Source organism: Pleurotus ostreatus (assembly GCF_014466165.1).
Source record: "Pleurotus ostreatus strain PC9 chromosome Unknown scaffold_4, whole genome shotgun sequence".
Taxonomy (NCBI): domain Eukaryota; kingdom Fungi; phylum Basidiomycota; class Agaricomycetes; order Agaricales; family Pleurotaceae; genus Pleurotus; species Pleurotus ostreatus.
Window position 1 is genome coordinate 2,519,644 of NW_023503159.1, and position 18,429 is coordinate 2,538,072.

The 18,429-nt window shown below is 50.3% G+C and overlaps 5 protein-coding genes across 5 annotated transcripts; 4 read left to right on the forward strand and 1 right to left on the reverse strand.

Annotated features, from left to right (window-relative positions):
- Positions 1-411: 411 nt before the first annotated feature.
- PC9H_006681 (uncharacterized protein) lies at positions 412-1,230 on the forward strand (the record flags this gene model as incomplete). Its single annotated transcript, XM_036776225.1, has 3 exons — positions 412-682; positions 741-1,005; positions 1,065-1,230. The coding sequence occupies 3 exons, from the start codon at positions 412-414 to the stop codon at positions 1,228-1,230; spliced, it is 702 nt and encodes a 233-aa protein (XP_036632244.1).
- Positions 1,231-1,572: 342 nt separating this feature from the next.
- Positions 1,573-3,863, forward strand: PC9H_006682 (uncharacterized protein; the record flags this gene model as incomplete). Its single annotated transcript, XM_036776226.1, has 10 exons — positions 1,573-1,846; positions 1,894-2,155; positions 2,213-2,574; positions 2,653-2,841; positions 2,901-3,112; positions 3,179-3,305; positions 3,357-3,442; positions 3,494-3,562; positions 3,617-3,708; positions 3,761-3,863. The coding sequence occupies 10 exons, from the start codon at positions 1,573-1,575 to the stop codon at positions 3,861-3,863; spliced, it is 1,776 nt and encodes a 591-aa protein (XP_036632245.1).
- Positions 3,864-4,045: 182 nt separating this feature from the next.
- On the reverse strand, positions 4,046-9,805 carry PC9H_006683 (uncharacterized protein; the record flags this gene model as incomplete). Its single annotated transcript, XM_036776227.1, has 10 exons — positions 4,046-4,271; positions 4,320-4,490; positions 4,541-4,977; positions 5,027-5,172; positions 5,220-5,292; positions 5,345-5,491; positions 5,552-5,831; positions 5,882-6,201; positions 6,252-9,059; positions 9,116-9,805. 10 exons carry the CDS (start codon positions 9,803-9,805, stop codon positions 4,046-4,048), a joined length of 5,298 nt encoding a protein of 1,765 aa, XP_036632246.1.
- Positions 9,806-13,240: 3,435 nt separating this feature from the next.
- Positions 13,241-14,264, forward strand: PC9H_006684 (uncharacterized protein; the record flags this gene model as incomplete). Its single annotated transcript, XM_036776228.1, has 4 exons — positions 13,241-13,404; positions 13,762-13,808; positions 13,916-14,010; positions 14,067-14,264. The coding sequence occupies 4 exons, from the start codon at positions 13,241-13,243 to the stop codon at positions 14,262-14,264; spliced, it is 504 nt and encodes a 167-aa protein (XP_036632247.1).
- A 1,911-nt stretch (positions 14,265-16,175) lies between these two features.
- On the forward strand, positions 16,176-18,324 carry PC9H_006685 (uncharacterized protein; the record flags this gene model as incomplete). The annotated part of the gene is made up of 10 exons (XM_036776229.1): positions 16,176-16,199; positions 16,264-16,383; positions 16,440-16,604; positions 16,664-16,978; positions 17,037-17,071; positions 17,126-17,302; positions 17,356-17,411; positions 17,461-17,495; positions 17,546-17,572; positions 17,623-18,324. 10 exons carry the CDS (start codon positions 16,176-16,178, stop codon positions 18,322-18,324), a joined length of 1,656 nt encoding a protein of 551 aa, XP_036632248.1.
- Between the last annotated feature and the right edge of the window lie 105 nt (positions 18,325-18,429).

Sequence of the window (18,429 nt, forward strand, 5' to 3'; positions counted from 1 at the left end):
ATATCTTTACGCTGGTACACAGATTGGCTGTTGCAGGTATACAGGTAAGAAACAGAAAGCTGTACCGAATAAGCAGACAGTAAGTCACGACCAAGGTATCTATTTATTCATGAGGTGTAACAACTGATGCACGCACTTCTGCGATACAACTATCGTATTCTTCACGACATTCTCGGTCCGTCAGACGTCAATCAAGGATTCTAGTCGAAATCGCTTGGGCTGATCGTGCTCTGTTGATGGCGCTGGGCGGTGGCGGTGGTGACTTGAGGAGTTGGGTGTGGACACGAGCTGGATGGCCAATCGAACTTGTCTCGCGACCGCGTTCCGATCTCTGGGGAGAGATGCAATACCTCGAAGGCTTCTTCTATCGCAGACGCTCGCAGACACTCACTACACCACCACTCATCACACATGATATCGTCACGACTCATTTCAGCACTGTTGATTGTATGTCTTCGGTCCACTGAGGCTGTCGGACAACGGAATGTCACCATCGACGACGAATTCGGAGATGAAATCACGCAAGTCGTCCCTTCATTCATGCCGCTTGGGGGATGGACCTTGCGAGGAGGTGCTAAGGGGTTTGCGAAGCCCGATCCGTCGTTAACGTACAACAGGACATGGCACGATGCGACACAACACGCCGGAGAGATCCCAAAAACCGTCAATTTCAACTTCACTGGTACGTAGAACGCTTGTTCCATCCGTTCAACATAAATCATGGGTTCCGAATTGTGCAGGTCCCTCTTTGTACGTGTACTGCATTATCGCGAACACTCCTCCTGGCCGATCCTTCGACACCTCCGCCCATTACAATTTCTTCCTCGACGGAAAATTTGTCGGGACGTACATACATGATCCACAAGCAATTCCGGATTATTTCTACGACTCATTGGTGTATGTCAACACAACCATGGAGAATGAACACCACAGCTTCAGTATCATCCTGGATGCCAGAGAAAAGCCGGTCTTAATGTTATTCGACTACGCTGTCTACACAACAATGTGAGTTGAGCCAAATTTGATGTTTTGGTCGCATCCGTTTAACTTTGGGCGAATTTCAGCGAACAGAGATCTCCGACACCCTCGTTGAGTCCCACAGACTCTTCTGAAGCGTCAGATAGGCCTATAATCCCCTCAAACGCGGGCGTTGTCCGTAGCAATACGCTTGGTGTAGTCGCACTTGGATTTCCAATGATTGCTATGCTCCTCCCAGTTGTCTATCTCTGATGTCAAATTATTCAATATTTGAAGCTTCGAATCATTGATGGCGATGGCCTATCATTCTCAGTAGCTTCTGAGCTTGCGATCATAGAATTCTATGTCGGGATGACTCGATGGCGTTGTACAGTCTATCATTCGCAGTCAGGCGGCGGCGGGGACTCGGTACTCGGTACTCAGCCCTCGGGTGACTTGCTGATATGAGCCAAATATTCAACCGACGCGTATCCTGCAACAGACTAAGTATCTGTACAGAGATGAGATGGATGTGGTGGTTAGAAGCCACTCGGGCCCTTTATCACACACGACAAGGTGGAGGTCTTGCCACATTACCCCCATTACCTATCACTCATGTTTATATCAAGGCTTCTAGGAATATGCTCTTTATGCTTTTTGGCGGCAGGCGGAACTGTTGCCCAACAACGTAACGTCACGATTGACGACAAATACGGGGACGAATCCACGGGTATTGTCCCAACATATCTTCCGTCCCATGCGTGGAGTAGCGGACCGAGGGAGGACTTGAGTGCGAAGCCTAACGTGTCCATCGCATATAACGGAACTTGGCATGACTCAACACACTGGGTTAATAATACTGAAGCAATAGTCAACTTCGGTTTCACTGGTTCGTACAATTATATTAGCTGGATGCACACTTATACGTCTGCGTAGGTGTAGCCATATATGTTTACTGCATCATTGCAAATGCTCCACCCCCATTATTTGACGCTTTCGCCGATTATAACTTCCTCCTTGATGGAAACTTCGTCGGCGAATACAGACACGACGTGGAAAGGGAACCCGATTATCTCTATAACGTTCCTGTCTATGTCAACACAACTATGCAAAATATGTTCCACAACTTCAGTATCGTTGTAAATTCAACGGAGAAAGCGGTACTGCTTCTGTTTGACTATGCCACATACACTGTAGTGTAAGCCATAATCTGAAGCCCCATCCTCATCAATAATTGATAGCAGATTTATTGTAGCGAGGAAGAACCTGTGGTTCCATCTACATCTGCTAGAACTGCGGCACCTACAAGCTACTCACCGCCTCCACTAGCCGACCAACCTACCAATAACACAGCAGCAAACGTAGAGGTTATCGTTCAAGTTGGCGCCGCTCTGGGAGTATTGGCATTTTTCATACTCGTCGGCGCTTTCATCTTTCATCTCAGCAAGAAACCACAAATATCCGTCCTGCAAGGAGCCACGTTTCGGTACATGTCTCGTGTGCCCAAGAATCTGGCGACGTCCATTTACCGCAAGATCGTTCGTACCCTAAGTCGCTTAGGGGAGTCAGGAGGTTTAGGAGGAGACAATAAAGGGCAATCAAGTATAGCACAGGTCCGTTCGAAGAAGGAGGGAACCGAGCTAGACTATTTGCCCCAATATGTCCCATAAATTCGTTTGATGAATAGGCGTGTAGACTGGGCTGCATCTTGCGTTGAACATAAGGGGCTGGAGAAAGAACTCCCACGGTTAGTAACTTGGCTGAGCGTCAAGTATTGTGATCATGATTTCTACTCATGTCACTTGCATTTCGCCAACTCTGTCGAGCATCTTCTGGGCCATGCTTTGGTCGTATTTCTGCTTCACGTCGGTTCGGATCTCGAGTGTTTTCCAATAGGAACAGCTTCGCTCCTTCGTTTCGTACATTCTTTACTCAACACGCAGCCTGGTCGCCAAATGTTCGCAAATTACCACCACAACAAGAACATCGAGAGGACGAGGAGAAACGACCTACGATACGAGAGAACATATACACTCTGCCGAATCTCTTGACTGTATCCCGAATATTAGCTTGCCCGGTGCTCGGATGGTCGATAATAGAAGGCAACTTCCAGCTTGCGACCACTTTACTGGTCTATGCTGGAGCTTCAGATTTGGTTTGCCCATTTCGCGTAACTATGGGGCATCAATAAGTATTAACCCAATTTGCGCGTTATGCGAAGGCGGACGGATACTTGGCGCGTCGTTTCAACATGCAATCAGTTTTGGGAACGATTCTTGACCCGGCGGCAGACAAGACGTTGATGACAACCTTGACAATAACATTGGCGATGAAGGATATGCTACCGGGTGAGGAGTCTTGCTAAATTCTGAGGAACGCTTCTTATGTACGGATTGAAGTCCCCCTCGCCGCCATAATTCTTGGTCGTGATGTTCTGCTCAGTCTCGCTGCATTCTATATTCGCTATACTTCATTACCACAACCGGTCAGCGTTGTTGTGGTGCCTTTTCGATATTGACGCTGAGGACGCGCGTAGAAAACCTTCTCTCGCTATTGGGATTTTTCTATTCCATCGGCTGAGGTTCACCCCACATATATCAGCAAGGTATCACCCAATTTCTCTTCGCTCGTGAACGAAGTTAATGTCGCGGGTGGATAGGTAAATACGTTCCTGCAACTCGCCCTCATGGGAACAACGACAATCAGTCCAGTGCTCCCGCTAGATCTTACTGCCTCGTTGACGGGTTTCCAGTACGTGTGCCCAACCCTCTATTTCAGACCGTTGTCATTGGTGCTCCTACAGATGGGTCGTCGCTGGCACCACCATTTGGAGCGGTCTCTCGTACGTCTTTTCCAAGGGAGCGGTTCGAGTCCTGTCAGAGACTCGCAAACCCAAGTCACCCTAGAACGAGGACTATATAGTCATCGAACCTCAACGCTTAGCATGGCCAGGATACTTGCATCTAAGTTATAGGACTGTACAGCGGGACTACGATAATGACAAGATAGAGTACAGTAGTTCGAAATGTTAGTTACAGCCTTACAGCTTACAGGTAGACATACAAAAATATTGACAAATCAGCAAAAACTATGACACGGCGATAGCACGACGTCTCCTGACTTCCTGGAGCGCTGACACTACAGCGGCTTTAGCAGTAGTATGCTCCTTCCATCTGCTACTAGCCACCTTTGCACGGGTCCAAAACATGACACACAACGCGACACTCTTCAACTTCGGAAGTTTCCTAGTTCGCGTGCTGGGGGGTGGCAGTGGATAACCGATCTTTGCGATGGCAGCAATGATCGTTTGTTCGCTACGGATGCTTTGAGTAAGATATCATCAGAAGGCAAATGTGACAAACCTCTTCTCAAATTGAGCAAGGAGGACCAATAGGTAGCGCTTCTGGTGGCCAAGATCAAGCCTGAACGTCCCCTCCCGAGTCAATTTCGCTTGCAGATAACGGATGTTGACAAGTAGCCCTTTGCACTCGTCTTTGTGCTGTAGCCTCATATCTTCAAGCTTCCGATCATCACTGGGGCATTCGTTAGACTAAAGCGTAAGCCCAAAGATGAATGGACTCACGCTGCGCAAACATGCGTCTTCATCTGATTCTGGACGCGTAGGAACTTCTCTTTCTGCGTCTGAATCTGTTCGTTGAGTATGCGAATCTGAGACTGAGATTGCTTGTGTGCTCGCTCGGCTTTAGTGACATCCTCTTTGCGCTTCGCCTCCAGTCGCTCCTTGTCAGCTCTGAGGAGCTTCAGGTCTCGGCCTAGAGCTTCAGCCTCCTTGCGGACACGCTTTAGGTCTCCTTCAAGCACTGATATCGTGCGAGCGACATCCTTCTTCTCGATGACCATACGGTTCTTTTCTGCTTCAGCCTTTCGAAGCTCATCTGCTTGGTCTGTCAGTGCTTGACGCAGCTCATCTAGCTCTGTTTGACGAAGATCGAGTTGTTGACGACGCTTATCGTGCGTAGCCTGGAAGGCAGTATACTCCCCGCGCAGATGGCTTGCTTGCTGATACCCAGCATTAGTACACTATAGCAGGAAAAACTCGAGAAGGTACCTCTGAAATCTCGGTATACTTTCGTTGCAATTGTTTGTGATCGGCAGCTAATAATGAACGCTCTTGTCGCAGTTGTTCAATAGTTTCCGCAGTCTCCAGGAGTTTGCCCTCTAATATTCTAGCTTTCTGATCCGCGTTGTCGTTGTCTGTAGCAAGGTTAATAGCTGCGGCCATTCGTCCGTATGTCACTCACTTCTGAGCTCAGTCTCCAATTCCTGGTTCTCCTTACGAACTCTCTGAAGTTGAGCTTTGACGTCGTTCACATCCTGTTGCATCACGTTAAACGCCAAAAAGGCCTCGGAGAAGAAAGCGGCTGACCGATTCAGTGCGACGTAGTTGCCCAAGGACGTCCTCTCGCTCTCTTTGAAGACGGGACTGTTCAGTTCCCAACACACGTAATTGCGCACGCTCGGATCTGAGTTCACTCTCCAGATCTGCTATCACTTGTCTGGCACTCTCGAGTTCCTGTGATCCATTGGGGTCAGGTAATGAGCTTTACACGCGCAGTAACATATTTATTCATACCTGTTGAATATCGGCCTGAACCCTGTCTTTGACTTTGCCAGACTGCGATACCCTCTTCGCCTCCTCTTTAGCCGTTTGAAGCTGGAGATTGAGACGATTTGTAGTATCTTGAAGCATGGCCTTTTCACCCAGTAGTTGTGATTTCTCTTCTTCCCAGTGTTTATGCATGCCCGCAAGATTATCGTTGACGGATTTGAGTTTCGCTCGTAAGGCTTCTGTCGTCTTCGTGGGAGGCGTTGGGGGTTCACTGGGTAGACCAGAATGGGATTCTTCCAGGTAACTACAAGTATATATGTTAGATCACACCAGTAGATCCTGAGATGCGCGTACCTTGACTCGTCAGCTGCTTGGATGGTCTCAAAGTTAACTTTGAGCAAACATTTCTTGCAGCGAAGGCGCTCGAGCCTATGGTCTCGCCGTTCCTCCCGCCTGAGCAAACGGGCAATCTCATCTTCGAGGCTAGTTATTCGAGAACGAGCATCTTCAAGCTTCTTCGTCAAGCCGACAACATCGAAGCCGACATCTTCTAGCTTGTCGAGCTTGTCATCGATACTTTGGTTAGCGAGGTCAAGTTCTTTCTGCAGACGAGAAATTTCAGAAACGAAGGGCGACACGTCGGGGACTGTGGGGCTGTTGTTCAGCCAAGACATCTAGAAGCGCGGTTAGCCAGAACCAAGTTTACACAGAGGATTCTCCCTACGTCTTTGAGGGGTGCACCAGGTGTTCGAGGTGCTCTCATGGACATAGCCAAAACTTGTCGGTGGAAGGGGGACATGCCGCTGGCGTTAACCACTCGGCCGGGTGTGTTCATGTCCGTCATAGTAGACCTTAGAGCCTTTACCCTCTCCTTCAGCTCTTCGTTTTCCTTTTCTAAGATATCGATTTTCGTCTCTCTGGCCTTCTCCACTGCTTTCCGGGCGGGCGATTGGTTCAGTAAAGTTGTCAGCTTCGCGATCTCCTTGTGAGCGTCATCAAGCTCGGCCTCAAGTGCATCGACGTCAACATCGATAGGCGGTACAGCATAACTCTTGGAGGCTTCCTTCTGGGCGAAAGATGCCTCCCGTTCACGTTCACGCTCCAATGTGTCGATCTTGGCTTGCAATTCGATGATCTCGTGTTCGTCGGAATGCATCTTCTCTTCGGCGGCCTCCAATGCCTCTTCCAACTGACGTGCAAGCATGTTGGACCTTTGGACTGCATCTTGAAGGTCATCGATGTCTGCATGCGCCTCGTTCAATGCTTTCTCGAGATCTCTCTGGCCAATTCCAAGAGCAGATATTTGTTCTTCGAGGGACTCGATCCTCTCCGACGCAGCGCCAGCATCTTCTTCCAGTTGCGAGATATAACTCTTGGACTCCTTGAGTTCTTCCTGCAATTGATGAATCTCTGACTCTTTGCGTTCCAAGGCTTCAGTGTTTGCCGAGACCTCCTCCTCCTTTTGCATGAGCTCCTCCTCGAGAGCCGCGGCTACTTCTTTCTCTTCGTGTAGTTCCTTCTCGGCCTTGACTAACTTCTCGTCAACCCGCCCGAGCTCCTCCTCCAGATCACCGATGTGGATGTTGGCGCTCCTCACATCCCCAGTGAGCTGTGCGATCCGCTCGTTGGCAGACGCCAGTTCTCCTCCTAACTCTTGACCGCTTTCCAGGGCGCGTTCCGCCTGGGCTACACGCTCCAAAGCTGCGTCTCTTTCTTCCTCTGCTTCAATCCACTTTCTCTCGGTATCTTTCACCCGCTTTTGCCAGTCAACTTCTGCCTCTTTTGCCTCCTTCTCAGCATTGTCCACCCGTCTTTCTAGGTCCCTCACTATACCCTCCACACCTGTCTCCACTTCCGCCATCCGCTCCTTCCAACGCTCCTTGTCTCTTGACCTCTCGGTTCTTTCTTCTTCCAACGCCCTCTCCATGCTCTCCTTCTCTTCTTGGCACTTATCCAACTTCGTTTGTAGATCCTCCACCATTTCCTCCAACTGAGCCTTCTCCTCCATCCAGCCCTCTGCATTTACATCTTCTTCCACATTACCCAACATTGTACCTCCCATACTACTTCGTCGACTCCCGGCACTCAACCGCCTTCCGCCAGCGTCGAGCTCCGTCTTTCCCGACCTCTCCTCCAGTATTCGTACTCGCTCCTCCAACAACTCGTTTTCTTCTTGTAGTCGTCTGTTCAAACTGTGAAGGTACGTATTCAATTTCCCTGCATTGAAGCGCCCCAATCCATGACCTTGGGCACCCAAGCCGAGGACGGGATCAAAAGAAGTATTTGCTCGATGGTGCGTAGTGAGATCGTGCGAGGATGCAGTTGAAATGAATGAAGCCCTGTCACTAGCGCCATCGTACGGCGATCCAGATGGACCGGGCGTGGCCCAAGGAGGAATAGTAGCCAACTGGGCATTACTACTTGTAGCACTCCCTGATTCAGAAGGTGGGCGAGGCGAAGCGGAGCCATCGCGCGACTCGGCAGGAGGCGGTGATTCTGGGGTAAAAGCTTGCGCCAATGGATGAGACGTACGCCGCGGAAGAGGACGAGGTGTGACGCCGGCGAACGCTGATTGTAAGCGCGGTCCAGTACTAGGTCCGTTTGAGTCCAATGCACTTAAATGTGCAGCTGCTGGAGTCGATTCGGCAATGCTGGGAGTGCCTGGGAAGATACTTTCTCGTCTAGGGTGGGGAGTCGGCATCTTTAATCTTGGGCGGGTCGTAGAGTTAACAACTGCCAGAAGGAACGAGCGTCGTCGCGCCGCGTGTGGGGTTAGAGGATCCCTTTCACCCTCCTCTTCTACCTGTTCAGCGTCCGCGGTAGCATAGTGAACAGGGGTCTCGGGCTCTCTTTCTTCCGCACTTTCGTCTGGTGCAAAGCGAGCGCGAAGGCGGGGCCGAGACGTAGCAGGAATTGGTGTGAAAGCTGCCGACAAAGCAGGCGAAGACATTGCAATTGGCGACGGAGAGGCCCTGGGCGTAGCTTGGTTGGGATTTCGTATCGTTGGCGGGGTAGCTCCTTCTTCGGATGAGAATGTAGGCTCGCGTTCATCAGTCCGTTCACCGTATTCGTGGGTGGATTCGATGCGGGAAGGGCTCATAGATGTACTAGCCTCCCGTGGAAGATCTAGCTGTGTAGTTGAAGTATATGGAGATTGATGTACCTCTGTTACATCCATCTCCATCGAAAGTTCATCAAGTGCTAGCCCCGCATCTCCCAAAGACGGCTCTTGTTCTGAAAGTATACTCTCTGTCAAATCGTCGTCCGCATAGTGCACTACAATAGCTGGAGATGCGGTATTCGATCGCGGTAGGGGAATCGACGCGCCTAGTACCGGCGTTGGAACAGCTGGAGAAGCAGTTGCCGAGCGAGGGAGCGTCATATTAATGGTACGGTTACTCCGAGGAGTTGAATTAGTCGGGGATGAATGAGGTGATGGTGTCGTGCGGGAGAGTGAAGGAGTTCGTGTCCTCGTTGTAATAGTTTTTCTCTCTCGGATAGCAACATTGCGAAACCTGTCTCTTGGAGAAGGCTGCAAGGATAGATAAGATAATCAGCATTGGCGGAGAGAGAGCTGGTCAGACTCACCTTGGGTTCCGAACGTAGATTGACAGAGTATTCCATAAACTTCTTTGGCGTGTGTTCCCTAGACTCATTAACAGTCGCAAGCGCGTCCGCAAACGACAGTCCATGCTCCTCCGGCTCTTCAGGAGGTAGATACACCTCTGGAACGCTGATGCTCTCCTCCTGCGTGCCATCCTTACTTATCTCCACCGTTCCCAGATCCCCCTCGTCTGTCTCAGTAGCCGGATCCACCACCGGCAAGGAAGTGATCACGCTTGCGTCAAAACTATCCATCGACATCTCGTCTTCACCTCGCCTTACACTACCTCGGCTATTCCCACCCGAACTTGTTCTGCCAGCAGTTCCAGAGAGGCCGAGCGAGGCCGACTTCGCGGATCGCGATGCAATTGAATGGGCGAAGCGTGCAGTACTTGAGACACTTGAAGTGGCACGTATTGTTGATGCATAGTGAGACGAAGGAGCGGGTGTAGAATGCGCAGGGCCGGATATATCCAGCGACATGTCAATAGATTTGTTCGAGTCATTGTCGCCAGCATCCTTAAGCTTTCCCAAGATATTCGAGGAGGAAAGACTTTCATCGTCTGCAGAGTCGTCGTCGAATGGTGGCAGAGACGGCAGCGAAGGCATATCCCGCCCTTCGATATCTTCTATACGCCTCCATATTCGCGACGGCGTTTCAAGTAAGGCGGCCATTGGAGAACGGCAGCGGTTTGGGGAGAGTCGGAAAAGGGATATGGGCGTGGAGGAAATGAGTTGATTGCTGTTTTGGGAAGTTCGTGGGGACGCGCCAATCACGTGATCGCTTCTCATTAGGAGCCAGGATAGGGGAAGGAGGGATGTGTCGACTTCAAGGCGTCCAAATCATCACAGATACTTCCACGCCTCTCCTGTTTACCCACCTAATCTCCGTCTTCATGCAGGAAGGCAATTGATAAATATAAATGACAGAATCACAACTGATATAACTAGCTCACTTGTACTCGGAGTTCATTAAAGTTGCATCACGCCTCCGCACTTTGCGGGGCCTATTGGCAATTTTGCATGCCTGACAAGCAAGCTTAGAACACAAGTCCATTATGCGTGAGGGCGAATAACGGCACCATATCATCCATGCCTGCTGCTGTCGAGCCAGAGCTTGAGCTGAAGCTTGACGCTAGCCACGAGGCATCCGTGGAAGGTCCATTCGTATAATATATATAACGGAGGTAGTGCTGAAGAGGTACGTAGTACGTCCTGCACATGGCACGTACCCGACGGCAACTATGCTCGGAATTGAGCACTTCGACGCGATTACGTACGAAGGCTTTGATGATGGGTGCCTCCAGGCTCAAACACGCTGCAAGCTAGTCTGTATCTGTTCCGTGTTCCGTCGACACCCCCTCCAACTCGTGTTATAACCTATTTGATCGGAGTGGCACCGTCAAGACTCGCATTCCGATGATTGATGATAGGGCAGAAAAATGATGATGGTTGAAGCGTAACGGGTAGTCAGCGACGCGCTGCGAGCCGAGCGGCTGTTCTCCCGTAGACCCACCGCTCGGGACTTGAGGAATAGCCCACGTCCAAGTCGGACTCGCGAAACGAAGCAGTTGGCAGGGTCGCGTGACTGAGTTGCACAGGGGCTCCCCTGTACCTCCTTCCTGGACGCTCCTGTGCGCCACCGCGAACCCAAGAACAGAAGGCGTAGAGCTAGGGCTCCGAGCAGGTCCACCACAAAGGCACCGAGGTTTCCCTCCGTTAGCCTTCGTACGGGTCAACGCCTATCATTGCCACCAAGTACTTACTAGTCTTTACCAGTCTAGGGTTGCCACCCCTATATGTAGATTGATATTAGGAAAGGTGCACTAGGTCCCTCCATCCACGAGGACGCGGAACACTACACCGAATCCCCTTCCAGTGCAAGACGTCGACTCCTCCAGCGCTCGTACCCCTAGGCTAGACTAGTTGGCGTCGGTGAGAATTGGCAGTCGGTACGCCGTGACACCCGTCGGTTCCCTTCTGCAACCACTTGGTTCTGGCTTCGTTGTTTGGAGTAAGCAAGCATATCTGTGAGAAGAGTAAGATTTAGAACTAAAACTCTAGCTCCAGCAACTTTGGTGCTAATTTTCGATCGGAATTACTGAGGGCTAGTTTGGCATCCGCAAAGTAGTAGGAGCCGACTGGACGTAGCAGGATCCGAGCGCAGCAATGGCTTTCTCGATACTTCCACTGAGTCATCCAGAAGTTAACGTATGTAAGGATAGAAATCTTTCCACATACATCAATCGAGCCGCGTTCTTTTAATTCCAACCATCCTACGAAGATTGAAACTTCGAGCTTGAGACATCTTGTCCAATACCCATCATGATCATCTAACACCTCCACGTAATTACTATGATATATGTGTCATCTTTGCGTTCGAGGAAGTACTGGACACAGGGCAAAGGGTACTCACGAACACCAATGACGAGGACCAGCTCATTTCATGGGCCATAGCACAGGATGTTGCGAAGAGATGAACCGCCGGCACCGTGGTTTATGCTAGATCTTCCAATCAACATCGAGTAAGCCGCAACGTGTAGTAAGATCCGTAGAAGTTCGTCTACGCAATGTGCAGTGCCGCAAGGAAGATGAACATCGAATAGCCGAGGAATACTGTGGAAAGGATGTGTATATCGAAATGGTGACGACAAAGTAGCTGAGACTTACACAGTGATTGAATAGCTATGACGTTCGGGACCCATCATGGGGTGTAACTCCGTCGCACGCACTGTTTGCTGTTTGATGAACAGAAACGATGGTCGAAGGAAATGGGGGTCTGATCGTGGAAAGGAGGGAAGGTGATGGAGGATGTATCTGTTTCGATACGTTGATGACTGTCACGGAATCTGTAGGCTCAGCATTCCTATCAAATAAAACAAACATACTGTTCGCCGTACTCGCCGTGACCTGGGTCCTGAGAGTACGGCTGTTAAGTTGCTTGCCGCCCGAGAAGCTGCTGTGAACTTCTGATAAATGGAGGAGAAGACTCAGCGGCAGAACCAAGAAGAAAGCCGTTAATGATCAGAGTCGAGGGCTAGGATGGTTTACACGTTTGCATAGAACACCATTCGCGTGCTTCATTTGCCGTGTAATCACTACACGTACCGAGGTAAACTCGTACCTGTAATGGTTATTCACCCCACGGGCAGCGGCGACACTGCGGAGAAAACAGGGCTGTAAAGGATACTGGGATGAGGAGATGGAGAATCAAAGGGTAGACGCCTCGTTGATTCGTGCATGCCGTGTGTGAATGCAAGTGCTGAGAAGTTAAGGAGCAGGGCACGCAGCTTCCGAGCGTTCAAACTTCGGGTTCTTGAGAAAGAGGGACGGCAATAACATGGAACTATCGAAAGCTCGGTTTCTTCGAACATTCTAATGAGTCCTGACTCAAGCGTGCCATCGGATCGATACGCATCTGCATGGATCAGTACTCAGTATTCATGGCATGGAGTTTGGAGAGCAGTTACCCTGACACGTCTTGGCGGACCGAAATGAACAATTGGCAGCCTATTGCGATCACATCGACGGTGTCCTGTAGGTGCAACTGCAGATTGTGATACAAAATTAGTTCAGATATGTTGTTAGGAAAGTCGTCAAGGCCGCCACATTTGTCCCGTCGGGATCAGTATAGTGTACCCAGTGCTCGTGGAAACACGAGGCCTGGCAGCAGCTCCAAGGCAGATAATCACAGCGGACAATAGGCAGTGAACAGCGCTTGACTTGACTAGTCTGGATGTGTCAGGGTCAATGGGTGGCCAAATATAGAAATTAGTACCAAAATGGGTATCAGTCTGCTGTTTACACCTATTTATTTGTGGGTCCGCGGGAGCAAAAAAAGAGTGAAGTTTACTTTTATGAGAATTGCAGCGGTTGTTGTACGCTAGGATCGTCCACAATCGATATAATTGCCTCGCCCCTCACACGCCTCCTTCTACGCTATATAATTCAATAGGATTTACTCCTATTTATATACCACCAACTCTACCTCGTCGTGACCCTTCCATCCCTCCACACCTCTTCTTCCACAACCACAACCATCTCTTCTTCCTCAACCACCACCACCACCTCCTCAACCACACCCCAGCTACTACCCTATCGCTCGCGACCATGACAGAGTACGACTACTCGCCAGAGGCCTACGAACGCTACATGGCCAAGCAGCACTCCATTGCTAACTGGGTCAGCAAAACAAATTCCTACCCCCCGGCCAACCCATTTGTGCCTACCACACCCGCCGTCCAGGCCAAGTCACTTCAACGCGATATGACAAGGTCCAGCGGCCATTCGTCGCACCATTCCAGGTCGAAGAGTGCCAAGTACGATGATAGAAGAGACAGAGACAGAGATTTGAAGTCGCGAGACAGGGAGTGGGACCGACAGTACTACTCGGACCGACCGAGCAACAGCTCTCCTACTGCACCTTACCTGCCACCATCCAATTCACACAGCAGACCTTCGCATTCACGCCGATCGTCCAACCAAACTACCCGCACACCCCCTTCTTCGAGACACCACGCCTCTGCCTCGGTATCTCACTTGCCACCCTCTAACCGTGACAGACCAGCGGCGTCTCGATCGCAGACACAGATCGCTATTCCACCAACGGGGCGGCAGAAACTACCTACCAGGTCAAACACCTCACCCGCTGTGGCGTACCCAGCGCACGGTAATCAACGTAAGTCACATTCACCGCTTAATTTTCTTCGGACCACCTCTCCGATGGTGATCGCAGCGATTATGTACGCAAGGTGTACTGATCAATGGTTGTGATATTATGTGCAGCTTACGTTCACTCCGGAAAGCAACCGCTCGTCGTCCCGATAGGCGGCGGTCAATACGTAGTCGTTCCTCCGAAGGGCACTCGAATGGAAATGATGGTAAGTACTTCGACCCATTCTACTTCTTCCCGCCCGTTCTCATCTACTAATAATAGCATCAAGCCAAATATCCGCAATACATCCCTCAACCCGCCCCCATCCCTGTACCTCCGCCTGTTATGCCCTCTCCAACCAAACAACAACCTCTCCTCAAACGCTTGTTTACCGGCCTTACGCGAGGTGGTAGCAAGCAAACGTCGAACGGGAGTGGAATGTTCGGCAAGGGGCGCCGGGGGAGGAGGAACAGTTATTGAATTCACGCAGCCGTTGGGCTGGGTGAGATTCGGGATGGGAGGCCGGTCGTTGTGGGTGTGATGCTGTTGCGGATCTCGATATATGGTGGTGAGTGTGAACTGTTATCACACAAGTCACACGAGGGACGGTGTCGCCGGTTATGTGAATGCGCAGTCGAAGAGTGGGAGTCACTTCACTGCGAGTATGGGGCGAGGGTAGGCGAGGTCGTAAGAGACTTAGACGAGTTTGGGTCGAGGCGGGTTAGCCGAATAAGGTGGAGATGAACATAGCAATCTTGGAGACAGTACGAATAGGCGAGGTGTTGGAGATGAAGAAATACTATATTAATGTCATCAAAGACGACCAAAAGTAATGACGAAGCGCTATCGGTACGTCTTTCGTTTTTGTACACCTCTGGCCAGGGTCTCTGACCGTTGTATTCCTGTACTTGTAGGCTTCTTTCTACGCCAACCATTAATTACCCACCGCTATTCTCCATCTCCCTTATCTGGCCATTCAAAAATAGTCCGAATGTGATCGGCTATGTCTTCTGACATAGAGCCTATCACGTCGCCCGTTCTCGCCTTCTCCCTTTCATATCTCTTCTCAATCGCCCATTCACTTCTTCATCAGTAATACATACTAGACGGACCGCCTCGACCTATGGACGCGGAAAGAAACTCTGGCACTCCATTCCATACTCCGGGCCAACTTCCTTCTCGGCGCATTCAAGTTCCCATTTACGTGCTCCGTGTCGCTGGTCTTCACGATCGTATAGCACATCTGTCATCCAATTATCATTATTCCGTTTGTTTTCCCATTCGCGGCATGCGTTTCATCCCCTGCGATACCTACATTCATCACTCGACATGTCCCCATCCCCATCCAATGACATCCATCACCCTTCGCGACCCCGTCGCCTTGCCTATTCCGCCCACCTCTTCGGTCTGTTGACCCCTCCACTATAAACAATTTCTCTCTTCACATCCACTTCAAAATACACCTTCTACAATCTACCTATTTTAATAGCCATACTTTGTATCCATCTTCCTCACGCCCCCCACTCACGAACTCTGCACGAAATTCATCACGGACAAACGATACACCCATTCGCCATAACTCCTCCCGTCATCCGACATCCCTTCTACCTCCCATCCTCCACGTACCCGCAACTCCCCCATTGAACAGTCCCACGCTTTTCACGTACACGCCCATGAACTTCACGACTTGATCACCAGCATTGTTACTACGATCACCGAATGAGACCGTATGACCGGCACGATTCATTGATGTGGTTAAACATACCCAGTAGGCAGCATGTTACCCGCATACGCCCCTTTGATATCGGACATGGACGCGGACACGGATCTTTACATCTTACGCAGATTAGATATTCCCGTTCGTCTCGACAATATATACCTTTTCAAATAATTATACTTGGAGCCCCTGAACATGAATTAGCGCCTCATTGCAGTTGATGCGACGCGATGTTCGTTCGCTGCTCGTTTCATGTTACGTAGACCCTCCTGATGGTACGAGCACCAGAGCCACGTAGTACATATACGGACGTACACATTTTTGCTGCGACTGCTGCGATGGGCAACCCGTGTACAATCAACTTGGTCAGTGTCAGACTCACTCAGTACATGCAGTGTGGATCTTACTGATCACCATGGAATTACAATGCAGTTGCCCCCTCGTGCTAACGGCCTCTAAGGCCTTAACTCGATAATGCCATGGATAAACCTTCCTTGAGGCCTACGTGCGACTGGTGACCCTCCTTCATTATTTTTGGAGCGTGGAAACCTGATGCTACAACGGAATCTCATTGCCATTGTGAGACCGCTGGAGGGCCATGAAACCGTTGAAATAGAGCGGGCCGCTGTGCTGCGAGCCTCGTGCGAAGTGAGCGTTCTAGCAGAGCGATTTCAATGCAGTCACCCTCGATCCTAGTCGTATGTTGCTTGATTGCTTACCATGCTCATCATGCTCACCTCACTTGACATATTACGTTCATAGGTTGGAGCCGGGCCTGTAGGCCTTGTACTGGCGCTGTCTCTCGCAAAACAGGGAGTCAACGTCCGAATAATCGAGAAAGAAGCTAAACCGAATGTTGGGCAGCGAGGCGCGGCTATCCAGGTAGGTCTGTTGTATCGCTATGGACGGTGGCTCAACTTACGCTGCAAATTATTTAGCCGCGAACGTTAGAGGCGCATCATTTTCTCGACGTTTTGCCTGACATTCTGGAGATTGCCTCTCCGGCGCCATTGATGAGGGCGTACCCAGTAGGGACCCCAATCCCATCCAAGACTTTTGACATGCTCCGCAAGAACGCAGAACCTTCTGACCCCTTCCCTATCGTACGTTGACCCGCGCTCCTACCAAGTAAACGTCCGCTGATCGTGCGTACGTGCTTAAGACTAAATTAATATTGCTTGGGTCGGACAGACAATCGGAGATCCTCACTTCTCATTTGCGGAAGCATGGAGTGACCGTTGACTACTCCGTCAGGCTGTCCTCATTTGAGCAGTTCGCAGATCATGTTACCGCGAAGATGTTACGTCTCAAGGATGGTGCCGAGGAGATGGAGACAGCTGACTTCGTGTACATTGTTGGAGCGGACGGCGCGCATAGTGTCGTACGCAAAGGGGCGGGGTTGGCCTTCGTGGGGGAGACGAGAGCAGAGCATATGGTAATAGGCGATATACATATTTCTCGAGGCATAAAAAATAACGTAGGTGTTTCTTCAAAACTTCCCCGTTTCCAGGCTCTTTTCTTACCTGGTCCACTAGTTTTGGCATGTATGGGGCGAAGGCCATTCGATGATGTAGGCCTTTGTCTGAGATATTTAGAGCCACTGATTCATTTCATATATGTATAGGCTATCTCTTCGACCTGCTCAGAAAGAAAACCCTGACCTCTTCAACTTCATCATCACAGGAGTCAATGCAGGCTTGCCTAGGCTGACGGATCGAGAGAGCATCATGAAATTTATCAGCAGGGTAACTGGAGTGTCCGATATTGAATATGGCGAGCTTGATTTCATTTCGAAGTACACGTAAGTGCCGGTGAATATCAAACGGAGACAAAAGATAACGACGGTGCTTCTAGACCACATTCTCGGATGGCTACTTCGTTCCGTAAAGGCAGAGCATTCATTGCTGGAGGTCATTTCCGATCCTGTATCACTTGTGCCTCGCTTACGCCCACGCCTAGATGCTGCTCATATTCACAGCCCCACAGGCGCACAGGTAAATACGGTTGATTTCCTTGTCACCGTGATGTATTAACGTGTCGTAAGGGCATGAATTCTGGCGTCCAAGACGCGGTGAGCACCATTCACTACCCGGTGACGTCAATTACCAACATTCCCATCAGTTTAATCTTGGTTGGAAGCTAGCCCTCGTCATCAAAGGCTTGGCTAAACCGGAACTTTTGGATTCGTACGACGCGGAACGCCTTCCAGTAATTGAAGGGATGCTACAGATCGCGCTGGACCTCCACACCCGGCTATTCAAAGCAGGAACAGACCCTGCGGATATATGGGACAGAGGCGGCTTGCAGGACCAGCTAGGCGTAAACTACAGAGAGACGCCCTACGTTTTTGATGAACGCCAGAGTGCCCAAGCCAACTCGGCAAGGAACCCATACGGACGAAGCGAAGCGTTGAGAGCCGGTGACCGAGCCCCCGACGCGTCGGCCTTGTTCAACATGCATGACGCATCCAAAGCCATGCGCCTATTCGACTTATTTTCCGTGGCATGCCATACGGTCCTCATATTTTCTGCACAGTGTGATGGTGCCTTGCCCGTCGCCGAAGCGTTGAAAGAATATCCAGCTGAAACTATACAGCGTGTCATCATCCTACCCAGCTCCGGCTCCGAATCATTCGACATCGACTGTTTAGTCCTCAGGGATAGCATGCATCACGCGAACTCGGCTTACGGAACTAAATCTGGTGCAATCACAGTCGCTGCCATCAGGCCTGATGGTGTGGTTGGTGCTATTGCTACAAGTGTTGAGGGACTTCACCGGTACCTTGAGCAATGCGTTGGTCTAAACAGATTAAAGAGCAAATAGCCCATCCAACCACTATATGATTGTTTGTATTATTCGAACTCTACGGATGTGCCCCAGTGTGTCTAGTGTAACATTAACTGATTCTACATACACAATATAGTCGCT